General features: G+C 44.0%; 1 protein-coding gene across 1 annotated transcript in view; it reads left to right on the forward strand.

Annotated features, from left to right (window-relative positions):
• The first annotated feature begins 1,054 nt into the window (after nt 1–1,054).
• LOC106582217 (TSC22 domain family protein 1) overlaps nt 1,055–20,377 on the forward strand; it is an 83,519-nt gene continuing 64,196 nt past the window's right edge. The window contains exon 1 of the mRNA XM_014165072.3: nt 1,055–4,399. Within this exon, the coding sequence (XP_014020547.3) occupies nt 1,755–4,399 (2,645 nt within the window). The 5' untranslated portion in view covers nt 1,055–1,754. The remainder of the gene's footprint in view (nt 4,400–20,377) is intronic.

Raw genomic sequence — 20,377 nt, forward strand, 5'->3', positions numbered from 1 at the left:
CTTCAGTTTAGAATGCAATTTGATTAATCAGCTGTGTTTGTGAGGGATGGAGAAAAAGTGTGACACCAATCAGGCCCCCGAGGACTGGAGTTGCCCACCTCTGCTTTAACCTATCTCCTAAACTTAACACTAACCTTAAACTTAACCCCTAGCATAGCTAACGTTAGCAATCTAGCTAGAATTCGTAACATATGATACATTTTCAAAATTTGTAACATATAGTATTTTTGCAAATTCATAACATATCATACGAATTGTAATTCGTAATATATTATACAAAATGGATGATGGACATCCACAAATTAATACATACCATGCGAAACTTAACATATCATACTAAATTGTATTTCACAGATGTACGTACAGAATAATACAAAATGCTCTGAGACCAGGTTGCAGCCCTGCATGTAGAATAATCCTCAATGCAGTGAACACATGTGTCTGGTAGCTCTGTTCTGTCTGCAGAATAGTCCAGTACCTCTCTGCATGACTTTTGTTTCACAGTAAAAACACAACTGATCTTGTTGTTTGTGTTGTTCAGACCAAAAACATTTCCTTTTGTTCTTTTGGTCAGACATTAAAGGGAAAACAGAAGTCTGTGGCCCTATGATAACTGCATAACTATACATGGCTGATGGAACACATATGTACTTTGAGTGATTGATCACCTCATGTTGATACTCTCGTCTTCTGTTCATGAAAATGTGATTGGCATGATGACACTGATAATAACACATTTCCCTATCCATCTCATAAGCCTATTTGAAATTATGTTAACCACATAGAATTTTATCCAGTAAAATTGCCCAAGGATAATGGGAATATTCTGTAAGAGTCATTTAGTCCCATCGTCTGTGTCCATCGGTATTTTGATGATCTATTCTAGGTCTTCTGAAGCTAGTTTTTGTGAGTTGCCTGCCTGTCTCTCCGCTGTTCTCCCCCACCCTCTTATCCCCAGACTGCTTTATGTCTGGCTAGTCTGGGCGTCAGTGAGCATGCGCGGTCGCCATGTTAGCAAGTTCTCTCCTCCCCCTTCGGTCTCGTCACACACCAACAGCTCGAGTCACAGTGCAAGAAGGCGGACTGGCTGTAGATAGCTCTTGGAACAGGGAGTGATACAGCAAACATTGGACTATAACAAAGACTTGTCTGAATGGATTAAACTGTTTTGTGAGACATTTCAGTGGATATATTATCCCAAGGATAACCATATATCGGTAAAGGATTGCTTGTTTAATTTTTTGGGGCTTCTGAGAAATTAAATAATGCGACTCTCCACAGTGTGTGGATAGTGATGGAGCGAGCTAACGTTACACTTCTATCTCAGCTCTCGCTTTAGATGTGTACTACATACTCTCTTTGTGTTATTATAGCAATTTATTTTAGATAGCTACCTATTGAGATAAGATATTAAACGACGAAATGCTGGCTTGTGTGTGAGAACATACGCGTATGTGACTGGATAACAAGCCCATCAGCTGACGTTAGCCCAGCTAACTAGCTTGTTAGCATTTTGGCTCGCCAATCGACTGTCAAACGCGAGCATTCTCCGTCACGAGAGGGGACGTTTATATACCCATAAAAGCTAAATAATCGAACCTTGTCTTTAAGACGGATTTATTTATTGTCAGTTGATATTATATTGTTAAATATCAGTCTTTTGACCTAATCTTTGTCAAAACGGCGGCCCCAAAACATTGTAACGTTAGACGAGACTATCAGAGGCTAGCCGCTACCCCCTGGAATCTTTCAAAATGCACCATCCTGATTCTGCAGGAGACTCTGGCAGCGTCAGAAAGATGGCGCACCCGGCGAATTTTCCTAGAAGGGGTAGTAACATTAACACTGGTGCCGGGAGTGGCCCCATGTCAACACCAGCTAGTTCGGCTGTTAGCAACAGCCACGTCCCCGCTGAAGACTACCAATCCCCCCTCCTGATGCAGTCTCAACCCCTTGTTGGATCATCCTCCCCTGGGCCTCAGCACCCTCCCCACAGCCTGAATCTGCACTCCCAGCCACAGCCCCAGGCTCTGTCCTCTGGGTCACAGGTGAAGAAGAAAAGCGGCTTCCAGATCACTAGCGTGACCCCAGCCCAGATCTCTGTGAGCACCAACAACAGCATAGCAGAAGACACAGAGAGCTATGATGATCTGGATGAGTCTCATACGGAGGATCTTTCCTCTTCAGAGATCCTGGATGTCTCCCTCTCTAAGGCCAACGACATGGCTGGGGGTGAGAGGAGTTCCTCGGAGGAGACACTGAATAACTTCCATGAGGCGGTCACACCCGGGGCAGTCTCCCCCAACCAGCCCCCCCACTCCTTAATCCAGGGACCCCAGCACGGAGGGATGGTTAACGGGAATGTGCACCACCATCATCATCACCACTACCACCATCAGCAGGGGCAACATAATCATCCTCACCAGGCCCTGGCTCAGCCTCCTTCCTCAGCCCCCCACTCAACCCCCACGTCTGGAGGAGCTGGTGGTGGCCCAAAGATGCCTTCTGCCATGGGGGTCCTTCTGGAGAATGTTTCAGTGGGTTGTGCCAGTGTTGCTGCTCAGCCTGTAGCAGTTGTCCCTCTCCCTGGAATGCATGGCTCTACTGCTGGTGCTACCATTAGCATAGCTAATCCCCTGACCAGCAATATTAGTATTGTGGATATGTACATCTCTTCCAATGTGCCTGTGATGGGGGGGGTTAGCACCAGCGCTAGCAGCAGCAGTGGTGGTGGCTTCCCCCCCAGTGTGATGAGTAGCAGTGGTGGGGTTGGAGGTTTGATGGGGAGTAACTTTGGCAACACCAACTCCAATATCAATTTGATACAAAATCAAAGCTCTGGAACTGTGAACTCGAGCATCACTATGAATTCTGCTGCTGCCACTGCCTCTGTGGTGTTGGGGCCCTCCAGTGGCACCCAGGGTGGAGGAGCTGCCATGCCCCAGCCAGGGAAGAAGAGCTCTGGCATGGCTTCAGCCTCAGTCCCCTCCTCCCAGCCAGCCCCAACACCAGCTCCTGCCACCACCAGCTCCCGTTTCAGAGTGGTCAAGCTTGACTCCAGCTCGGAGCCTTTTAAAAAGGGCAGATGGACATGTACTGAGTACTATGACAAGGAGACCCCAGGTTCAGCCCCTGCCCTCTCGTTCTCTGAGGTTTCTCTTCCTAGTGGACGGGGTGTGGAGAGCATGCGACCGTGCGGGCCTGAGATTGTGACAGGGGGGTCGGAGAGAGAGGGCATCAGTGGGAGTTCAGTGAACAGCACAGTCAGCACACTGAGTCACTACACAGATAACGTTGGCAGTGGAGAGGCCGGAGCCCCCCCATTACTCCAGCCCCAGTCTCACTATCAGGACTACTCCAACCCCCCTAAGGCCTTCCAGACCTCCCACCCCAGCCTCCCCATGGGGGTGTCCCAGCCTCACCTGCTGACCACTGTGGCTCCCTCAGTCCCCGCCAGTGCTCATCAGCCTGCCACCATCAACATGGCTGGCCTCAAGACCACCCTAGGCCACCCTACCACTCCCATGCCCCAACAGCCGCTCACCTACGCCCAGGCAGCCTCTATCCCAGCCCCAGCCTCAGCTCAGGGACTAGTGGGGGTGCATCAGCAGCAGATGAGCTATGCTCTTCCCCAGCAGCCTTCTGTCCCTTCCCATGCAGCCCCAGTGCACAGGCTTAGCCAGGTTGGAGGTATGCATCCAGACTACCCTCACCCCCAGGCAGGCCTACCCCAACCTGCTCTCCCACAGGCCCTGCCTGGACCTGGGCAGATGGGAGTCCCGCAGCAGCAGGTGGTTGGCTCCATGCTCCAACCCCAGGGTCTTCTCCAACAGCAGCCCCAGCAGACCTCTCTCCAGGCCTCTGCGGCAGGAACGGGGCTAATGCCTCAGATGGGCCCAGGAGTGCCCGGGTTTGGGCAGCAGCCACAAGGACACCCTCTCCCCCTGGACCATCAACAACAGCAGCAGTCACTCCCAGGCCAAGCCCAAGGACTTGCCACCCAGCTGCCAGTCCCCCCAAACCAGGGCTGCCTAGCCTCCATTGTGCCTCATTCTAACCCCCAGAACGACCCCCAGCCCCAGAACAGCAGTGGACTGGCCCAATCTCACCCCCAGTCCCAGCCACCCAGGGTCAGCATGCCCCAGGCTGTGGCTGCCCAGGCCAGCGCCCTGTATGCCAGCCTGCCCTCCTTCACCACCACCCAGCTGGAGGATGCCCAGCGCCTGCTCTTCCAGCACCAGTCTGCCTTCCTGGCACAGGCCCTGCCCAAGCTGGCTGGGGAGGGTGGCTCTGAGATAGGCACAGGGCTGGGGACTGAAAGTAACCCTGCCGCCACCGTGGTCAGTGCCTTAACCGCCTCTGCCGGACTCTTCAAAGCTGTGGACGGAGACGATGATGGGTGAGTCCCAAATCTAAGCCTTTAATATAGGTTTTTGATCAATTGATTGCTTGATTTGATTTGGGGTATAGAACAATATTTCTTAAACATATCCACTAATCCACTACAGTAGTAGGCCTGCTGATACAGACAATATAACTAAAGAGATGGTCCCATGTTTTCTCATTTATCCGCAGCAAACAGTTTATTCCCTAATGTTGTTTCTGATGTGCTGAATGGCATTCAGACCATAAAATGTTTAGTCAGTGTTGGCCTTAAAATACAGTGTTCTGAACATGACGTTGCATTCTAGCCTTGTAGCAGTGAGTGCACTTTTTAGGGAGGAATCGGGGGAACCAGGGTACAACCAATTATTTATATATACACTAGATGACTGATCGGGGGCGCTGTGTTGAAGCCACGTGCCTCCATCTTGGCACTCCCCCAGCTTTTGTTAAAAAAAAAAATAATAATATTTTGCTAGACAGAAATGCAATTGTCTACTTTAGTTTTTTCCACATGTATACTATTACAGACACCTTAATGCATGCTATTACAGCCTTATTATAAAATTGATTACATTTATGAAATAAAAATGATATTACATTTACATAAGTATTCAGAGCCTTTACTCAATACTTTGAAGCACCTTTGGCAGCGATTACAGCCTCGACTTCTTGGGTATGACGCTACAAGCTTGGCACACCTGTATTTGGGGAGTTTCTCCCATTCCTCTCTGCAGCTCTTCTCAAGCTCTGTCAGGTTGGATGGGGAGAGTCGCTGCACAGCTATTTTCAGGTCTCTGGCTGGGCCATTCAAGGACATTGAGACTTGTCCCGAAGCCCCTCCTGTGTTGTCTTGGCAGTGTGCTTAGGGTTGTTGTCCTGTTGGAAGGTTAACCTTTGCCCCAGTCTGAGGTCCTGAGTGCTCTGGAGCAGGTTTTCATCAAGGATCTCTCTGTACATTGCGCTGCTCATCTTTCCCTCAATCCTGACTAGTCTCCCAGTCCCTGCCGCTGAAAAACATCCCCACAGCATGATACTGCCACCACAATGCTTCCATGTAGGGAAGGTGCCAGATTTCCTCCAGACGTGATGCTTGGCATTGTCTTGGTTTCATCAGTCCAGAGAATCTTGTCCTGTAGGTGCTTTTTGGCAAACTCCAAGCGGGCTGTCATGTGCCTTTTTACTGAGAAATGGCTTCCGTCTGGCCGGTCTACCATAACGGCCTGAATGGTGGACTGCAGAGATTGTTGTCCTTCTGGAAGGTTCTCCCATCTCCGCAGAAGAACTCTGGAGCTCTGTCAGTGACCATCAGGTTCTTGGTCACCTCCCTGACCAAGGCCCTTCTCCCTATGATTGCTCAGTTTGGCCAGGCGGCCAGCTATAGGAAGAGTCTTGGTGGTTCCAAACTAATTCCATTTAAGATCGATGGAGGCCACTGTGTTCTTGAGGACCTTCAATACTGTAGACATTTTTTGGTACCTATCCCCAGATCCGTGCCTGGACACAATCCTGTCTTGGAGCTCTACGGACAATTCCTTTCGACCTCATGCCTTGGTTTTTACTCTGACATGCACTGTCAACTGTGGGACCTTATATAGACAGGTATGTGCCTTTCCAAATAATGTCCAATCAATTGAATTTACCACAGGTGGACTCCAGTCAAGTTGTAGAAAAATCTCAAGGATGATCGATGGAAACAGGATGCACCTGAGCTCAATTTTGAGTCTCAGCAAAGGGTCTGAATACTTATGTAAAGTTATTTGTTTTTTATTTTTAATTAAGGTGCCAAATTTTCTAAACATGTTTTCGCTTTGTCATTATGGGGTATTGTGTGTAGTTTGATGAGAGGGAAAAAAATGTTTTTAGTACATTTTAGAATAAGGCTGTAACGTAACAAAGTGGAAAAAGTCAAGGGGTCTGAATACTCTCTGAATGCACTGTACATCATTGGGTACTTCCTAGTGGAATGGTGCAACCTGCTGAGTGTCTGTGGTTGCTAGGATGTGTGCTGTGGTGGTTGAGCTAGTCTGGTTTGGATTGGGGGAATCCAGGTCGCCACGGCAGCACCGTGTGTGGGTGAATGGGATGCCAGACTGCGTGTGAGATGGTAGACAAAACAGTGTGAGACAGCACCTACTGTCTGAGAGAGCTCTATGCTAATCTGCCCCTCCTCCACCTTAGACACTAGACAGTGCAATGCTCAGCTGGAGGTGACATTTTGACTACTTCAGACTGCAGTGACTGCATTTAGTGTATGTATATACACACACATGCGCACACACACACACACTCATAGTGCCCCAGTCGTGTCAGCTTTTGACAGACGTCACAGACAGATCCATCCTGCTGCACAGACCACTTTCTGCTACCACAATATTGTTTTCACCCTTTCCAATCAGTGCAGATGAGAGGAAACAAGGAGAGGCTGGATTGCCATACACACTCAGCACTTTGATGTCTTACTGCAGGGAAAAGGTGGTTTAGGGTCCATGAACATTTAATGATCTGATAGAAGCCATTTAATGATCTGATAGAGGTAGGATAATGCAGGTGGATGTAATACTGGAGGGAAACTTGCTACTTATGTTAAATAATGTAATGTTAACTTATTGATTTGAATGTAAAGCTTTGCACACTAGCAGCTTTTAGGTTACCAACTTAAACTTTTTTTTACTTTTGTCTAGAACCGGAGTTTAGGTAATGGTTCTGGAATATGGTACCTCTGTGTGATCAGTTTAGAGCACGCCAACTTTGTAGAGAAGTGTAGTGAACCAGGGTTTTGGACCAACAATAACTTTGTCTTAATCGTTTTGAGTATTCTACAGCCAGCTAGACGTGGTCATGTGGAGGTCTTTGCTACTGTTAGAAACCCCTGGGCTGCGGCTCACCTCCCCAGCCGTAGCTATATTGGACCTGAGGGATGGCTACTGCTGTCACATGATGGTGTACTCTGAGGAATGTGTAATCTAGGAGGATAATGTGGATTATAGTCTTTAATAAACGCAGCATTTGAGCTCGCAGCCCAAAGCCCTTTTCACAAATGAGCAGATTGTCTTGGTGAATTAGCCTCCTAACCAGCGGTTTACCTTCTGTTTAAATAATTAATAACATTACATTGACTTGTATTGAGTTTAGCCTTATTCACCTCAATAAATACAATTATATTTTCTGCAAATGGGGATAGTATGGTCATTGATGTTGGTTAGATGTGTAGGCCTAGTTTTTTTCAGTACTTCACAGAGCTTGCTGCAACAGATGTCAGTAGGATGATGTTGGTGATAATGATGACTGGCTGTGTCAGTGGCACGCCTAAACAGCCTAGGCAGCTCCGCTGTCAGAGTTAATCAGCACAACCAACCAGCGCAGGCAGCGGGAAGGAATGAATGCTCACTCAGTGTAGGGTTGGGCGATGTCAAACTTTGTCCTATTGTGATTTAAGTACCCATAAAACATTGATATATGAAGGTATCGCCCTATATTGGCCAATATTTGTTTGGTTAAAAACGAAACAGAAAAATACATCTTAAAAGGACTGCTAGCACAAGCTCGCATTCTACGGGCGTGACAAGAGAAATCATGTCAAAATATATTTCGGAGCCAAATCTCTTTTTATCAGCCTTCCTTCATTTGGAGCTGTTGCACGAAAGAGGTGTGTGTCTGTGTGTGCCGACCCGCAAGTGACAGTAAGAAGCCTAGCTGGCTGTGTGATGGGTTGTAAATCATCAAGGTCCCGGCTGCAGGCAAACAACTCTGAGTTCCCCAGAACTGGATAATTATTCAATGATTAGCATTTTTTGCCTAATCTTCCTCTCATATCAGGCCTTACTGCCTAATTCTATACGTGGTAGGTAGGTTAGCCTATTTTACTAATAATAGGCTATGGAAATAGGCTGTGTAGAGTAGGCCTTTCATCAGATCTTTTTTTTTGGTCACATGCTTCGTAAACAACAGGTGTAGACTAACAGTGACATGCTTACTTACGAGTTGTAAGTAAAGATAAAAATTGAAATAGTGACACAGTGAATAACGAATAGCAATAACGAGTAAAAACATGGCTATATACAGGGAGTACCAGTACAGAGTCGATGTGCAGGAGTACGAGATAATTGAGGTACCTATGTACATACAGTGCCTTCAGAAAGTATTCAGACGCCTCTTTGCAAATGTATTAAAAATATATATATATGTCAAAATGGCATGTGTATATTGAGGATTTAAAAAAAAATCAGTAACATAATACCCCATAATGACAGGTTTTCTAAATATATTTGCAAAAATGTATAAAAAAGCAAAAACAGGTTATCATTATGGGGTATTGTGTGCAGATTGCTGAGGCAATAGTTTTCTTAAATCCGTTTTAGAATAAGGCTGTAACGTAAGAAAATGTGGAAAAAGTCAAGGTGTCTGACCGCTTTACTTTTTCCACATTTTGTTTTTCTCAGTAATATACCCACAATACCCCATAATGACAAAACATGTTTTTAGACAAAAAAACAAATACGTAAATAAGGTAAGTATTAAGACCCTTTGCTATGAGACTCGAAATTCAACTGTTTCCATTGATCATCTTTGAGATGTTTCTACAACTTAATTGGAGTCCACCTGTGGTAAATTCAATTGATTGGACATTATTTGGTAAGGCACACACCTGTCTTATATACGGTTACACAGTTGACAGTGTCCCCAAGAACACAGTGGCCTTGATCATTCTTAAATGGAAGAAGTTTAGAACCACCAATACTCTTCCTAGAGTTGGCCGCCCGGCCAAACGGCGCAATCGGGGGAGAAGGGCCTTGGTCAGGGAGGTGACCAAGAACCCGATGATCACTCTGACAGAGCTCCAGAGGTCCTCTGTGGAGATGGGAGAACCTTCCAGAAGGACAACCATCTCTGCAGCACTCCACCAATCAGGCGTTTATGGTATGACAGCCCGTTTGGAGTTTGCCAAAAGGCACCTAAAGGACTCTCAGACCATGAGAAACAAGATTCTCTGGTCTGATGAAACCAAGATTGAACTCTTTGGCTCGAATGCCAAGCATTATGTCTGGAGGCAACCTGGCACCATCCCTACGGTGAAGCGTGGTGGCAGCATCATGCTGTGGGGATGTTTTTCAGCTGCAGGGACTGGGAGACTAGTCTGGATCGAGGCAAAGATGACCGGAGCAAAGTACAGAGAAATCCTTGATGAATACCTGCTCCAGAGTGGACCTCAGACTGGGGTGAAGGTTCACCTTCCAACAGGACAACGACCCTAAGCACACAGCCAAGACAATGCAGGAGTGGCTTCGGAACAAGCATCTGAATGTCGTTGAGTGGCCCAGGCAGAGCCCGAATTTGAACCCGATCTAACATGTCTGGAGAGACCTGAAAATAGCTCTGCAGCAATGCTCCCTATCCAACCTGACAGAGCTTGAGAGGATCTGCAGAGAGGAATGGAAGAAACTCTCCAAATACAGGTGTGCCAAGCTTGTAGTGTCATATCAAAGAAGATCGAGGGTGTAATCGCTGCCAAAGGTGCTTCATCAAAGTACTGAGCAAAGGGTTTGAATACTTATGTGAATGTGATATTTCACTTTTTTTTAAATGTATTTTTTTTTGTTATACATTTGCAAAAATGTGTAAAAACGTGTTTTTGCTTCGTCATTATGGGGTATTGTGTGTAAATTGATGAGGGGGGGGGAATAATAATGATAATAATAATAATAATAATTTCAGAGTAAGGCTGTAATAATGTGGAATAAGTCAAGGTCTGAATACTTTCCGAATGCACTGTAGATAATTGAAAGTAGATGCAGCGTATGTGGTGAATGTGTGTGTGGCGTCATTATGCATGTGCGCGCATGTTATGTGTTTGAATGCAGGTATTCCGGATAGCCATTTGATTAGCTATTTAGCAGTCTTATGGCTTGGGGGTTAGAAGCTGTTCAGGGTCCTGTTGGTTCCAGACTTTGTACATTAGTACCGCTTGCCGTGCGGTAGCAGAGAGAAGTCTATGACATGGGTGGCTGGAGTCTAGGGCTGGGCGATATATTGAATTAATTCGCACGGCGCACCTTCCCACTCGCACACAGACACCAAGCCCCTTACTCTGCCACTCACATCAACAACGACGATGAAAGATCACTTCTTCCACTCTGACAACAAGCAGTTTAAGCTCTCTATTTGCATTTGAGGTTTGGTCCAACAGAATGGGTCATATGGACACTGAAACAGATATTATTTTACTGTAATAGAGAAGTTAACCTTTCTAATGATACCCTTTTTATGTAGAGCAGACCATACCAAAATGAGAGTATGAATGAACATGATTGTGAAAAATGTACGCTCAGTTTCTGTTGCGCGTGTCATTGCAGTACCACGTACCACTAGCAGCATTTTTGCAACAGACTTATGTGCTAGCTGTCTAGTCAGTGTTTTTTATAAATGAGCAATAAAATACCGTAAATTCTGGACTATAACCCGCAACTTTTTTCCCAGCTTTGAACCTCGCGGCTTAAACAATGACGCGGCTAATATATGGATTTTTCCTGCTTACATTTTTTTGGGCGGCATGAAGCTTTCATTAGACCAATGAAATTGCCGAACAGGTTAAGGTCAAAAACTTATTTGTTTACTGTTTAGATTAAATCGAGCGCTCTCAAACTTCCCATCATTCTGATTACGGTAGTCATTTTGTCACCCTCATCATGGCAAAGACACGGAGAAATGCATATGATGCAGCTTTCAAGTTGAAGGCGATTGATCTGGCTGTTGGAAAAGGAAATGGAGCTGCTGCACGGGAGCTTGGTCTTAATGAGTCGATTATAAGACGTTGGAAACAGCAGCGTGAGGAATTGACTCAGTGCAAAAAGACAACGAAAGCTTACTGCTCATTTTTTTTATTTTTTGTTACAAGCCGTGTTTCGTTAAAGCCTATTTATTTTTGTTACAAGCCGTGTTTCGTTAAAGCCTGTGTAAAGTTAATTTGTTTCAATGTACCGGTAGGCACCTGCGGCTTATAGACATGTGCGGCTTATTTATGTTCAAAATAATATATATTTTTTAAATTCAGTGGCTGCGGCTTATATTCAGGTGCGCTTACGGTACTAATTTATATCAGGAATTGGCAATCTGTTCTAATTCTGAGAAATAAGCATCTTCTTATCCATGTAGGCCACTTGATTTCAACAATCTAAACAAAGTGAACAGGCTATGTTGTTCGAACAGTTGGAGAATGACAGGAGGATGTAAGCCTATTCATAAGATTTCAACTGTTCTACCTTGTTAGCAAGCGAATATATCAAAGTTGGCATGACTTTAAATATAAAGATTGGCTGGCCCATCACTAGCACGTTAGCTTGTGCTTGAGAGATTGTTTGAGACCTGTGTTCATTTTCTATGCCTGCTACAATACGTTGGTCATCATTAGTGGATGTGATGGTTCTGGTTAAATTTGTAACAAATTGTCCTTTTCATAGACTTAAAAGTAAGATCAGTGACTATTGCAAAAAAGCAGGTTTAAGCTATTTTGATAACATTTTTAGTGGGTCTTATGGTTGAAGGCTTATATTTAGCCTAGTTATAATTTTACAAGCCCTGAATTCATTACATTATTCCTGACTGTTTGAAATGCAGTGTATTGACCTTTTAATTGTGCAACAAAGCTTATTTGGAGTGAACGTTGAAAAATCTAGGTCCAGTGCCTTCAGAAAGTATTCATAACCCTTGTCTTATTCCACATTTTGTTGATACAGCCTGAATTCAAAATGGATACAATTATTTTGCTCACCCATCTAAACACAATACCACATAAGGACAAAGTAAAAACATATTTTTGAAATGTTTGCTAATTTTATTGAAAATGAAATAAAGAAATCTAATTTACATAAGTATTCACACCCCTGAATTTATGCATGTTAGAATCACCTTTGGCAGCGACTACAGCTGTGACTCTTTTTGGCTAATTGTCTTAAGAGCTTGCCACTCCTGGATTGTACAATATTTGCCCATTTATTATTTTCTTAGTTCTTCAAGCTTTATCACTCAGGAAGATTCACTGTCTTGGCAAGCAATTCCAGTCTGGATTTGGCCTTGTGTTTTAGGTTATTGTCCTGCTGAAAGGTGAATTCATCTCCCAGTGTCTGGTAGAAAGCAGACTGAACCAGGTTAACCTCTAGGATTTTGCTTGTACTTAGCTCCATTCTGTTTCTTTTTTATCCTGAAACTCTCCTGTCGTTAACGATTGCAAGCATACCCATGTCATAATGCAGCCACCACTATGCTTGAAAATGTGGAGAGGTGTGCGGCCCCAAACATAACACTTTGTATTCAGGACAAAAAGGTAATTGTTTTATCACATTTTGGCAGTATTACTTTAGTGCCTTGTTGCAAACAGGATGCATGTTTTGGAATATATGTATTCTGTGTAGGCCTCCTTTTCACTCTGTCAATTAGGTTAATATTGTGGAGTAGCTACAATGTTGTTGATCTATCTTCAGTTTTCTCCTATCACAGCCTTTAAAGTCACGATTGGCCTCATGGTGAAATCAATGTGCGGTTTCCTTCCTCTCTGGCAAATAAGTTAGGAAGGACACCTGTCTCTTTGTAGTAACTAGGTGTATTGATACACCATCCAAAGTGTAATTAATCACGTCACCATGCTCAAAGGGATCTATTTTAATCCATTTTAAATTCAGGCTGTAACACAACAAAATGTGGAACATTTCAGGGGTGTGAATACTTTCAGAAGGCGCTGTATATATTGTGAATTACTCATAAATTTGAATACATTTAGATATGATTTTCAGGCTATATTGCCCAGCCCTACTGGAGTCTTTGACATTCTCTGACATCGCCTGCTATAGAGGTCCTGGATGGCAGGGAGCTCGGCCCCAGTGATTTACTGGGCCGTACTCACCACCCTCTGTAGCGCCTTGCGGTCGTGTGCCTTTCAGTTGCCGTGGTGATTCAGCAAGTCAAGATGCTCTCAATGATGCAGCTGTAGAAATGTTGATGATCTGAGGGTCCATACCAAATATTTTTCCCTCTTGATATTTTTTGCTCAATTTCATACCTTGTTGCATGCGATATTTGTCATTCAAAATAAAGCTGTGATAGAGAATCGCCTAGACTCTGACTTTCACAATTGTTCCCATTTGAAAGCGGCAACTTTAAGACACTAAACACTATTAGAATAGCCTATTTGGGAAATGCTCTTAACTTTACCTTGTCTTAATGCTTTTGATAGGCTATTTGAATTAATATGGCTTTTGGCCATTTGGTTTGCAATGACAGGTAAGAGGGATGCATGCATCATATCTTGTATGGTAGACTATGCTTTGCTCAACTGTAAGGTTTGTTCAAACTACTTGTTCTATCTTTCTGGTGTTTGTTCTACTTCTCTCATTATTAAGGGAAAGGGGATACCTAGTCAGTTGTACAACTGAATGCCTTCAAATGAAATGTGTCTTCCGCATTTAACCCAACCCCTCTGAATCGGAGAGGTGCGGGTGGCTGCCTTAATCGACATCCACGTCTTCAGGGAACAGTGGGTTAACTGCCTTGCTCAGGGGCAGAACGACAGATTTTTACGTTGTCAGCTCGGGGATTCCTTCCAGAAAACGTTCAGTTACTGGCCCAACGCTCTAACCACTAGGCTATCTGCCTATCATGTTTTTAGGTTATTCTGAAGCGACTTAAAACTTTCAGAGAGCGCTTAGCTCGCCGTTAGATAAATGTTTTGTTTGATCATGAAGTATCACGGCCGGAGAAAGTCAGCATGCATTACAACTGAAGTCATATTCATATCCAATGGAGATAAAATACAAAATTTGACTTTTAAAATAAGTAGACACTTGAGCGTCCACAAAACAAACAAAAGAAAGGTTCCAACTATATGGCCCAGAACATCTGACATTGAGAGAAAAAACTGAACACATTTTCTGACTGGACATTTTGCGCTGCTAATGGTGAATATCTTAGCTCTGTGTACATTGTTCTGTTGCATTCTGCTCTTTACTGCGTGGTGCCAGTCAAGTTGAAATAGGCTATACATCGTCTGTCACCATCGACGATGGCTGTCAATCATCTTTGATATCTGAAACTACCATAATATTGTTCAACCCTAACTCAGTGGTAACCTCATTACATTTGCTGCACACTCAACCAGGGTGTTAGTGTTAGGAGAGCGTGAGCAAATGACTGCCTACTAGGACTGTTCTGCCTCTATAGTACTAGATGACTGTTCTGCCACTATAGTACTAGATGACTGTTCTGCCTGGATTGTACTAGGCTAATTGACAACATGCCTTCCACTGTTTTCCCTCTCATCCTCAATGCTCATAGTGGCCTGATTTTTACCACCGTCAAATGCAAGGCATATGGAGTCATATTGCTGATGTTTGTTTTTTTCTGTTTAGTTGGATCCCATTCAAAACACAAGGTTTCATCACGTTATCTTTTTGGTTGCAAACCCTGCAAGTACCTATGGCTCTTGTCCTTAGCCAATAATAGACACATTGGATTGTCCTTGTGCCGGCAGATTCCTCAATTTCACTGATATGCATCTCTTTATTAGGACCAGGAGTTTTTTCACAACATTCACAGCCCTAACTCTGTTGTTGGACATAATGATGAAAACCTCTCACAGTGAATTGCGGTGTTGTTAGGTTGGGCTATTTTGGAGTTTCTTCTAGTTTACCATGACTGATACAAGTGGCAGTCATTGTTTTGTAAAGGACATGTCACTCTTCTTCCATGTAGACCAGGGCTGCCCAACCCACTTCTTGGAGATCTACTGTCCTGTGGGTTTTCAGTTCAACCCTAATTTAACACACCTGATTCTACTAATTAGCTGCTCAACAAGATCTTAACTAGCTGAATCAGGTGTGTTAAATTAGGTTTGGACTGAACCTACAGGACAGTAGATCTCCAGGAAAAGGTTTGGGCAGTCATGATGTAGGCTAATGATGCTGTGAAAACCAATTAAGGCATAAGAAGAAAAGGTCACCTGAAGAAGACCTCTGTGATGCAAGTTTTTCTCCATGTAGACTATAAATTACTGTCGTAGAGCAGCCAGCAACACTGTGTCGTAGGCCAGGACTCCTCTTTGTTCTAATGAGCAGAGACAGGCCATTCGGTCTTTGTTTGGTCCAACAGATTAATGACCGCTAGACAGCCAGGCAGGACAGGGCAGGCAGCTTGGTATGTTTATTTTAATGGCCTGCTCTAACCTCACTGTTGCTCATCTACAGTCCACTGTCAGTGTCTTGTCTTCATGTGGGAATCTCTCCTCTCGCTCTCTCTCTCTTCCGGGATACATGCCATCTTAGCCCTCCTCTGAGCCACTATGTAGATTTGTGAGTGTTGCATGATGTGTGTGACTCTTACATTAAGAGGTAGTTAATGGAAGATGTAGACTGAAAGTGGTATGTAAACTCAGCAAAAAAAGAAACGTCCTCTCACTGTCAACTGCATTTATTTTCAGCAAACTTGTGTAAATATTTGTATGAACATAAGATTCAACAACTGAGACATAAACTGAACAAGTTCCACAGACATGTGACTAACATAAATTGAATAATGTGTCCCTGAACAAAAGGGGTGGTCAAAATCAAAAGTAACAGTCAGTATCTGGTGTGGCCACCAGCTGCATTAAGTACGACAGTGCATCTCCTCATAGACTGCACCAGATTTGCTAGTTCTTGCTGTGAGATGTTACCCCACTTTTCCACCAAGGCACCTGCAAGTTCCTGGACATTTTCTGGGGGGAATGGCCCTAGCCCTCACCCTCTGATCCAACAGGTCCCAAACGTGGAATTGAGATCCATGCTCTTCGCTGGCCATGGCAGAACACTGACATTCCTGACTTGCAAGAAATCACGCACAGAATGGGCAGTATGGCTGGTGGCATTGTCATGCTGGAGGGTCATGTAATTACACTTAAAAATCTTAATGTATTCGTTTTCTTCCAGACCCCCCCCAAAAATGTAAGCGTTGACATGAAATCAGAAAATCCAATTTCATTGCTTCACTATGAACAATTGTAATTTTAAGAGTGAAAAACAATCTAAAACCATATATTTTCCCAAAATATGTTATGTAAAAATGTAACAGAACTTTTGGCGATATTGCCAAAATATATGATAATTTTCAAATGTGACGGTGTTTTATGTTTTTGATTAATGAAAGTTCTACATTTGCTTTATGAATAGTGCGTGACCCTAGGGTGGCAACACACACACACATTATATATATATATATGTATATATATATGTGTGTGTGTGTATGTATATATATATATATATATATATATATATATATATATATATATATATATATATATATATATATTCTAAATTATTTCAATGGGTGTTTCTCCATTCAGATTGTTTTATACTGTTCAATTCAACTTTAAATCATTTCCTGCATTTCCATCAATTTCTGCACTCATTTGAGATCATTTCCACACTGCCACGATATGGGCAAAAATACTAGGCCTTATTTTTAACCAAATGTTGCAATTGCGATTTAGATCAAAACCCTTGGGTGAACTTTTGGAATCATGGAAATAGAATGTTTATTATAATTCTATAGTTAGAATATAAATAATAGTGGGCACTTTGAATACAGTGTTTGACATGAGAATGAATGAAAATGCCATGTATGAGTTATTGTGACAGAGTAGGAACCAAAGTGATGTTCATTGTTTCCTATGGGACCCTATAGTCTTTGGCTGCATTAAACTTATTCATGCTTCGCCTATTCCTCTTTGATTTAGAAGATACTGTTGCACAAACAACATGCTGATTTTGGCCTCCACCAGTACTGCTATTAGCTAGCTACGTTTGCTCTGAGTCAGTACTTTTATTAGCTAGCCAGCTAACTAGCGATTAGCATTAGTGGCTAACACAATTTAGCTTAACTTACTAAGAAAATACAATCTAGCTGTTTGCAGATGTGAGAAACACAAACTAATATTGTAATTATAGAACGCTTGTCGCGTTATATTAAGGTCAAAGTAGAAACAACATCGTCATCAACATTGTTGCATGTGCTGCATTGACCATGCAGACTGAACGAAAGTGTATTGTGGTCAAGCAACAACATGCGCTCCTTGAGTGATGAGGTGGGACTAGGTCTGTGTGGAAAGAGAGCGGAGAGGGATGACTCAAGTAGCGTAAACTATAAAAATGGACGTTACACACGGCGTATCACATTTAACAAACCAAACATTTAAAATACCGTTATAGAAGGTAAAGTAGAAACCCAAACGGGTCCGTGCATCGGTATACTGCCCAGCCCTAGGACCCCCTTAGTAGTAGTTTATCAACCATTTTTTACAAGGTATATTGACAAAGAACAGTGCACTACTTTCTCTTGTACATTAAGAACCTGGGAAGAGATGCAGAGGAGAAGAAAACAATGTGCCTATTTGAAAGCTAGATACAAATAAGTAGCTTGCGACGTTTCATTTTTTTAAGTAACTTCCATGCTGGAGAAGGTTGGAGACCTCTGGTCTAGTGAGTGTGCATAGGTCCAGTGCAAGATGGTCAGTGCAGATGGATTGGGTTCCATTACTTGACTATTTAGCAGTCTTATGGCTTGGGGGTAGAAGCTGTCTCGGAGCCAGTTGGTCTGAGAGCCGATGCTTCTGTACTGTTCCCCGGACGGTAGCAGAGTGAACAGTCTATGGCTTGGGTGGCTGGAGTCTTTAGAAATGTTCTGACATTGCCTAGTATAGAGGTCCTGGATGCTTGGGAGCTCAGCCACAGTGATGTACTGGGCTGTCCGCACCCCTCTGTAATGCTTTGCGGTCTAGGGCAGTGCATTTGCCATACGAAGCGGTGATGCAGCCAGTCAAGATGCTCTCGATGGTGCAGCTGTAGAACTTTTTGATGGTCCGAGGGCCCATGCCAAATCTTTTCATCCTCCTGAGGAGGAAGAGGCGCTGTCGTGCCTTCTTCGTGACTGTGCGGAGGTGTGTGGACCATGTTAAGTCCTTAGCGATGTGGACACTAAGAAACTTGAAGCTCTCTACCTTCTACACAACATCCCAGTTGATGTAGATGGGGGCGTGCTCTAACCTCTTTCTCCTGTAGTCCACGATCAGCTCCTTGGTCTTAATGACATTGAGGGAGAGATTGTTGTCCTGGCACCATACTGCTAAGTCTCTGACCTCCTCCCTGTAGGCTTATTCATCGTCGTCAGCACACAGCACACAGTCCTGGGTGAACAGGGAGTATAGGAGATGACTAAGCGCACACCCCTGAGGGGCCCCCATGTTAAGGGTCAGCATGGCAGAGGTGTTGTTACCGACTCTTACCACCTGTGTCCGACCTGTCAGGAAGTCCAGGATCCAGTGTCAGATAAAGGGGTTCACTCCCAGGGTCCCTAGCTTGGTGACAAATTTGGAGGGGACTATGGTGTTGAATAGGGAGATGCTTATCTGTGTTGTCTCTGTTGTGAATGTGATGTCTGTGGCAGTAGGGCAGGGAGCCATAGGAGTGAGTCTGTGTGAGGCTGTCATTGTGTGGAGATCATCTAGATTAGCTCCCAAATTAACACCAGGGACAGAGAGAAAGTGGCTCGGGTCAGCCCAGTTTGGACCAGTTTAGACCAGTACTTAGAACTTGGAACAAACTGGAGTGAAGTGGGGAGCATGTCATCAGATGGTCACTAACTGAAATATGAAAAGCACTCAGACATCCAATGATTCTTTATGCAGGTCCTTGAAAATGTTTAAGTTATGACTTAGAGAGAACATGTTGGAGCATGTCACCGGTCACTATCTGGCCATGCTACAGTGAGGGAAAAAAGTATTTGATCCCCTGCTGATTTTGTACGTTTGCCCACTGACAAAGAAATGATCAGTCTATAATTTTAATGGTAGGTTTATTTGAACAGTGAGAGACAGAATAACAACAAAAAAATCCAGAAAAACGCATGTCAAAAATGTTATGAATTGATTTGCATTTTAATGAGGGAAATAAGTATTTGACCCCCTCTCAATCAGAAAGATTTCTGGCTCCCAGGTGTCTTTTATACAGGTAACGAGCTGAGATTAGGAGCACACTCTTAAAGGGAGTGCTCTTGATCTCAGTTTGTTATCTGTATAAAAGACACCTGTCCACAGAAGCAATCAATCAATCAGATTCTAAACTCTCCACCATGGCCAAGACCAAAGAGCTCTCCAAGGATGTCAGGGACAAGATTGTAGACCTACACAAGGCTTGAATGGGCTACAAGACCATCGCCAAGCAGCTTGGTGAGAAGGTGACAACAGTTGGTGCGATTATTCGCAAATGGAAGAAACACAAAAGAACTGTCAATCTCCCTCGGCCTGGGGCTCCATGCAAGATCTCACCTCGTGGAGTTGCAATGATCATGAGAAGGGTGAGGAATCAGCCCAGAACTACACGGGAGGATCTTGTCAATGATCTCAAGGCAGCTGGGACCATAGTCACCAAGAAAACAATTGGTAACACACTACGGCGTGAAGGACTGAAATCCTGTAGCCCCGCAAGGTCCCCCTGCTCAAGAAAGCACATATACATGCCCGTCTGAAGTTTGCCAATGAACATCTGAATGATTCAGAGGACAACTGGGTGAAAGTGTTGTGGTCAGATGAGACCAAAATTGAGCTCTTTGGCATCAATTCAACTCGCCGTGTTTGGAGGAGGAGGAATGCTGCCTATGACTCCAAGAACATCATCCCCACCGTCAAACATGGAGGTGGAAACATTATGCTTTGGGGGTGTTTTTCTGCTAAGGGGCCAGGACAACTTCACCGCATCAAAGGGACGATGGACGGGGCCATGTACCGTCAAATCTTGGGTGAGAACCTCCTTCCCTCAGCCAGGGCATTGAAAATGGGTCGTGGATGGGTATTCCAGCATGACAATGACCCAAAACACATGGCCAAGGCAACAAAGGAGTGGCTCAAGAAGAAGCACATTAAGGTCCTGGAGTGGCCTAGCCAGTCTCCAGCCCTTAATCCCATAGAAAATCTGTGGAG

Source organism: Salmo salar, chromosome 21 (genome assembly GCF_965601325.2).
Source record: "Salmo salar chromosome 21, fSalSal1, whole genome shotgun sequence".
Taxonomy (NCBI): domain Eukaryota; kingdom Metazoa; phylum Chordata; class Actinopteri; order Salmoniformes; family Salmonidae; genus Salmo; species Salmo salar.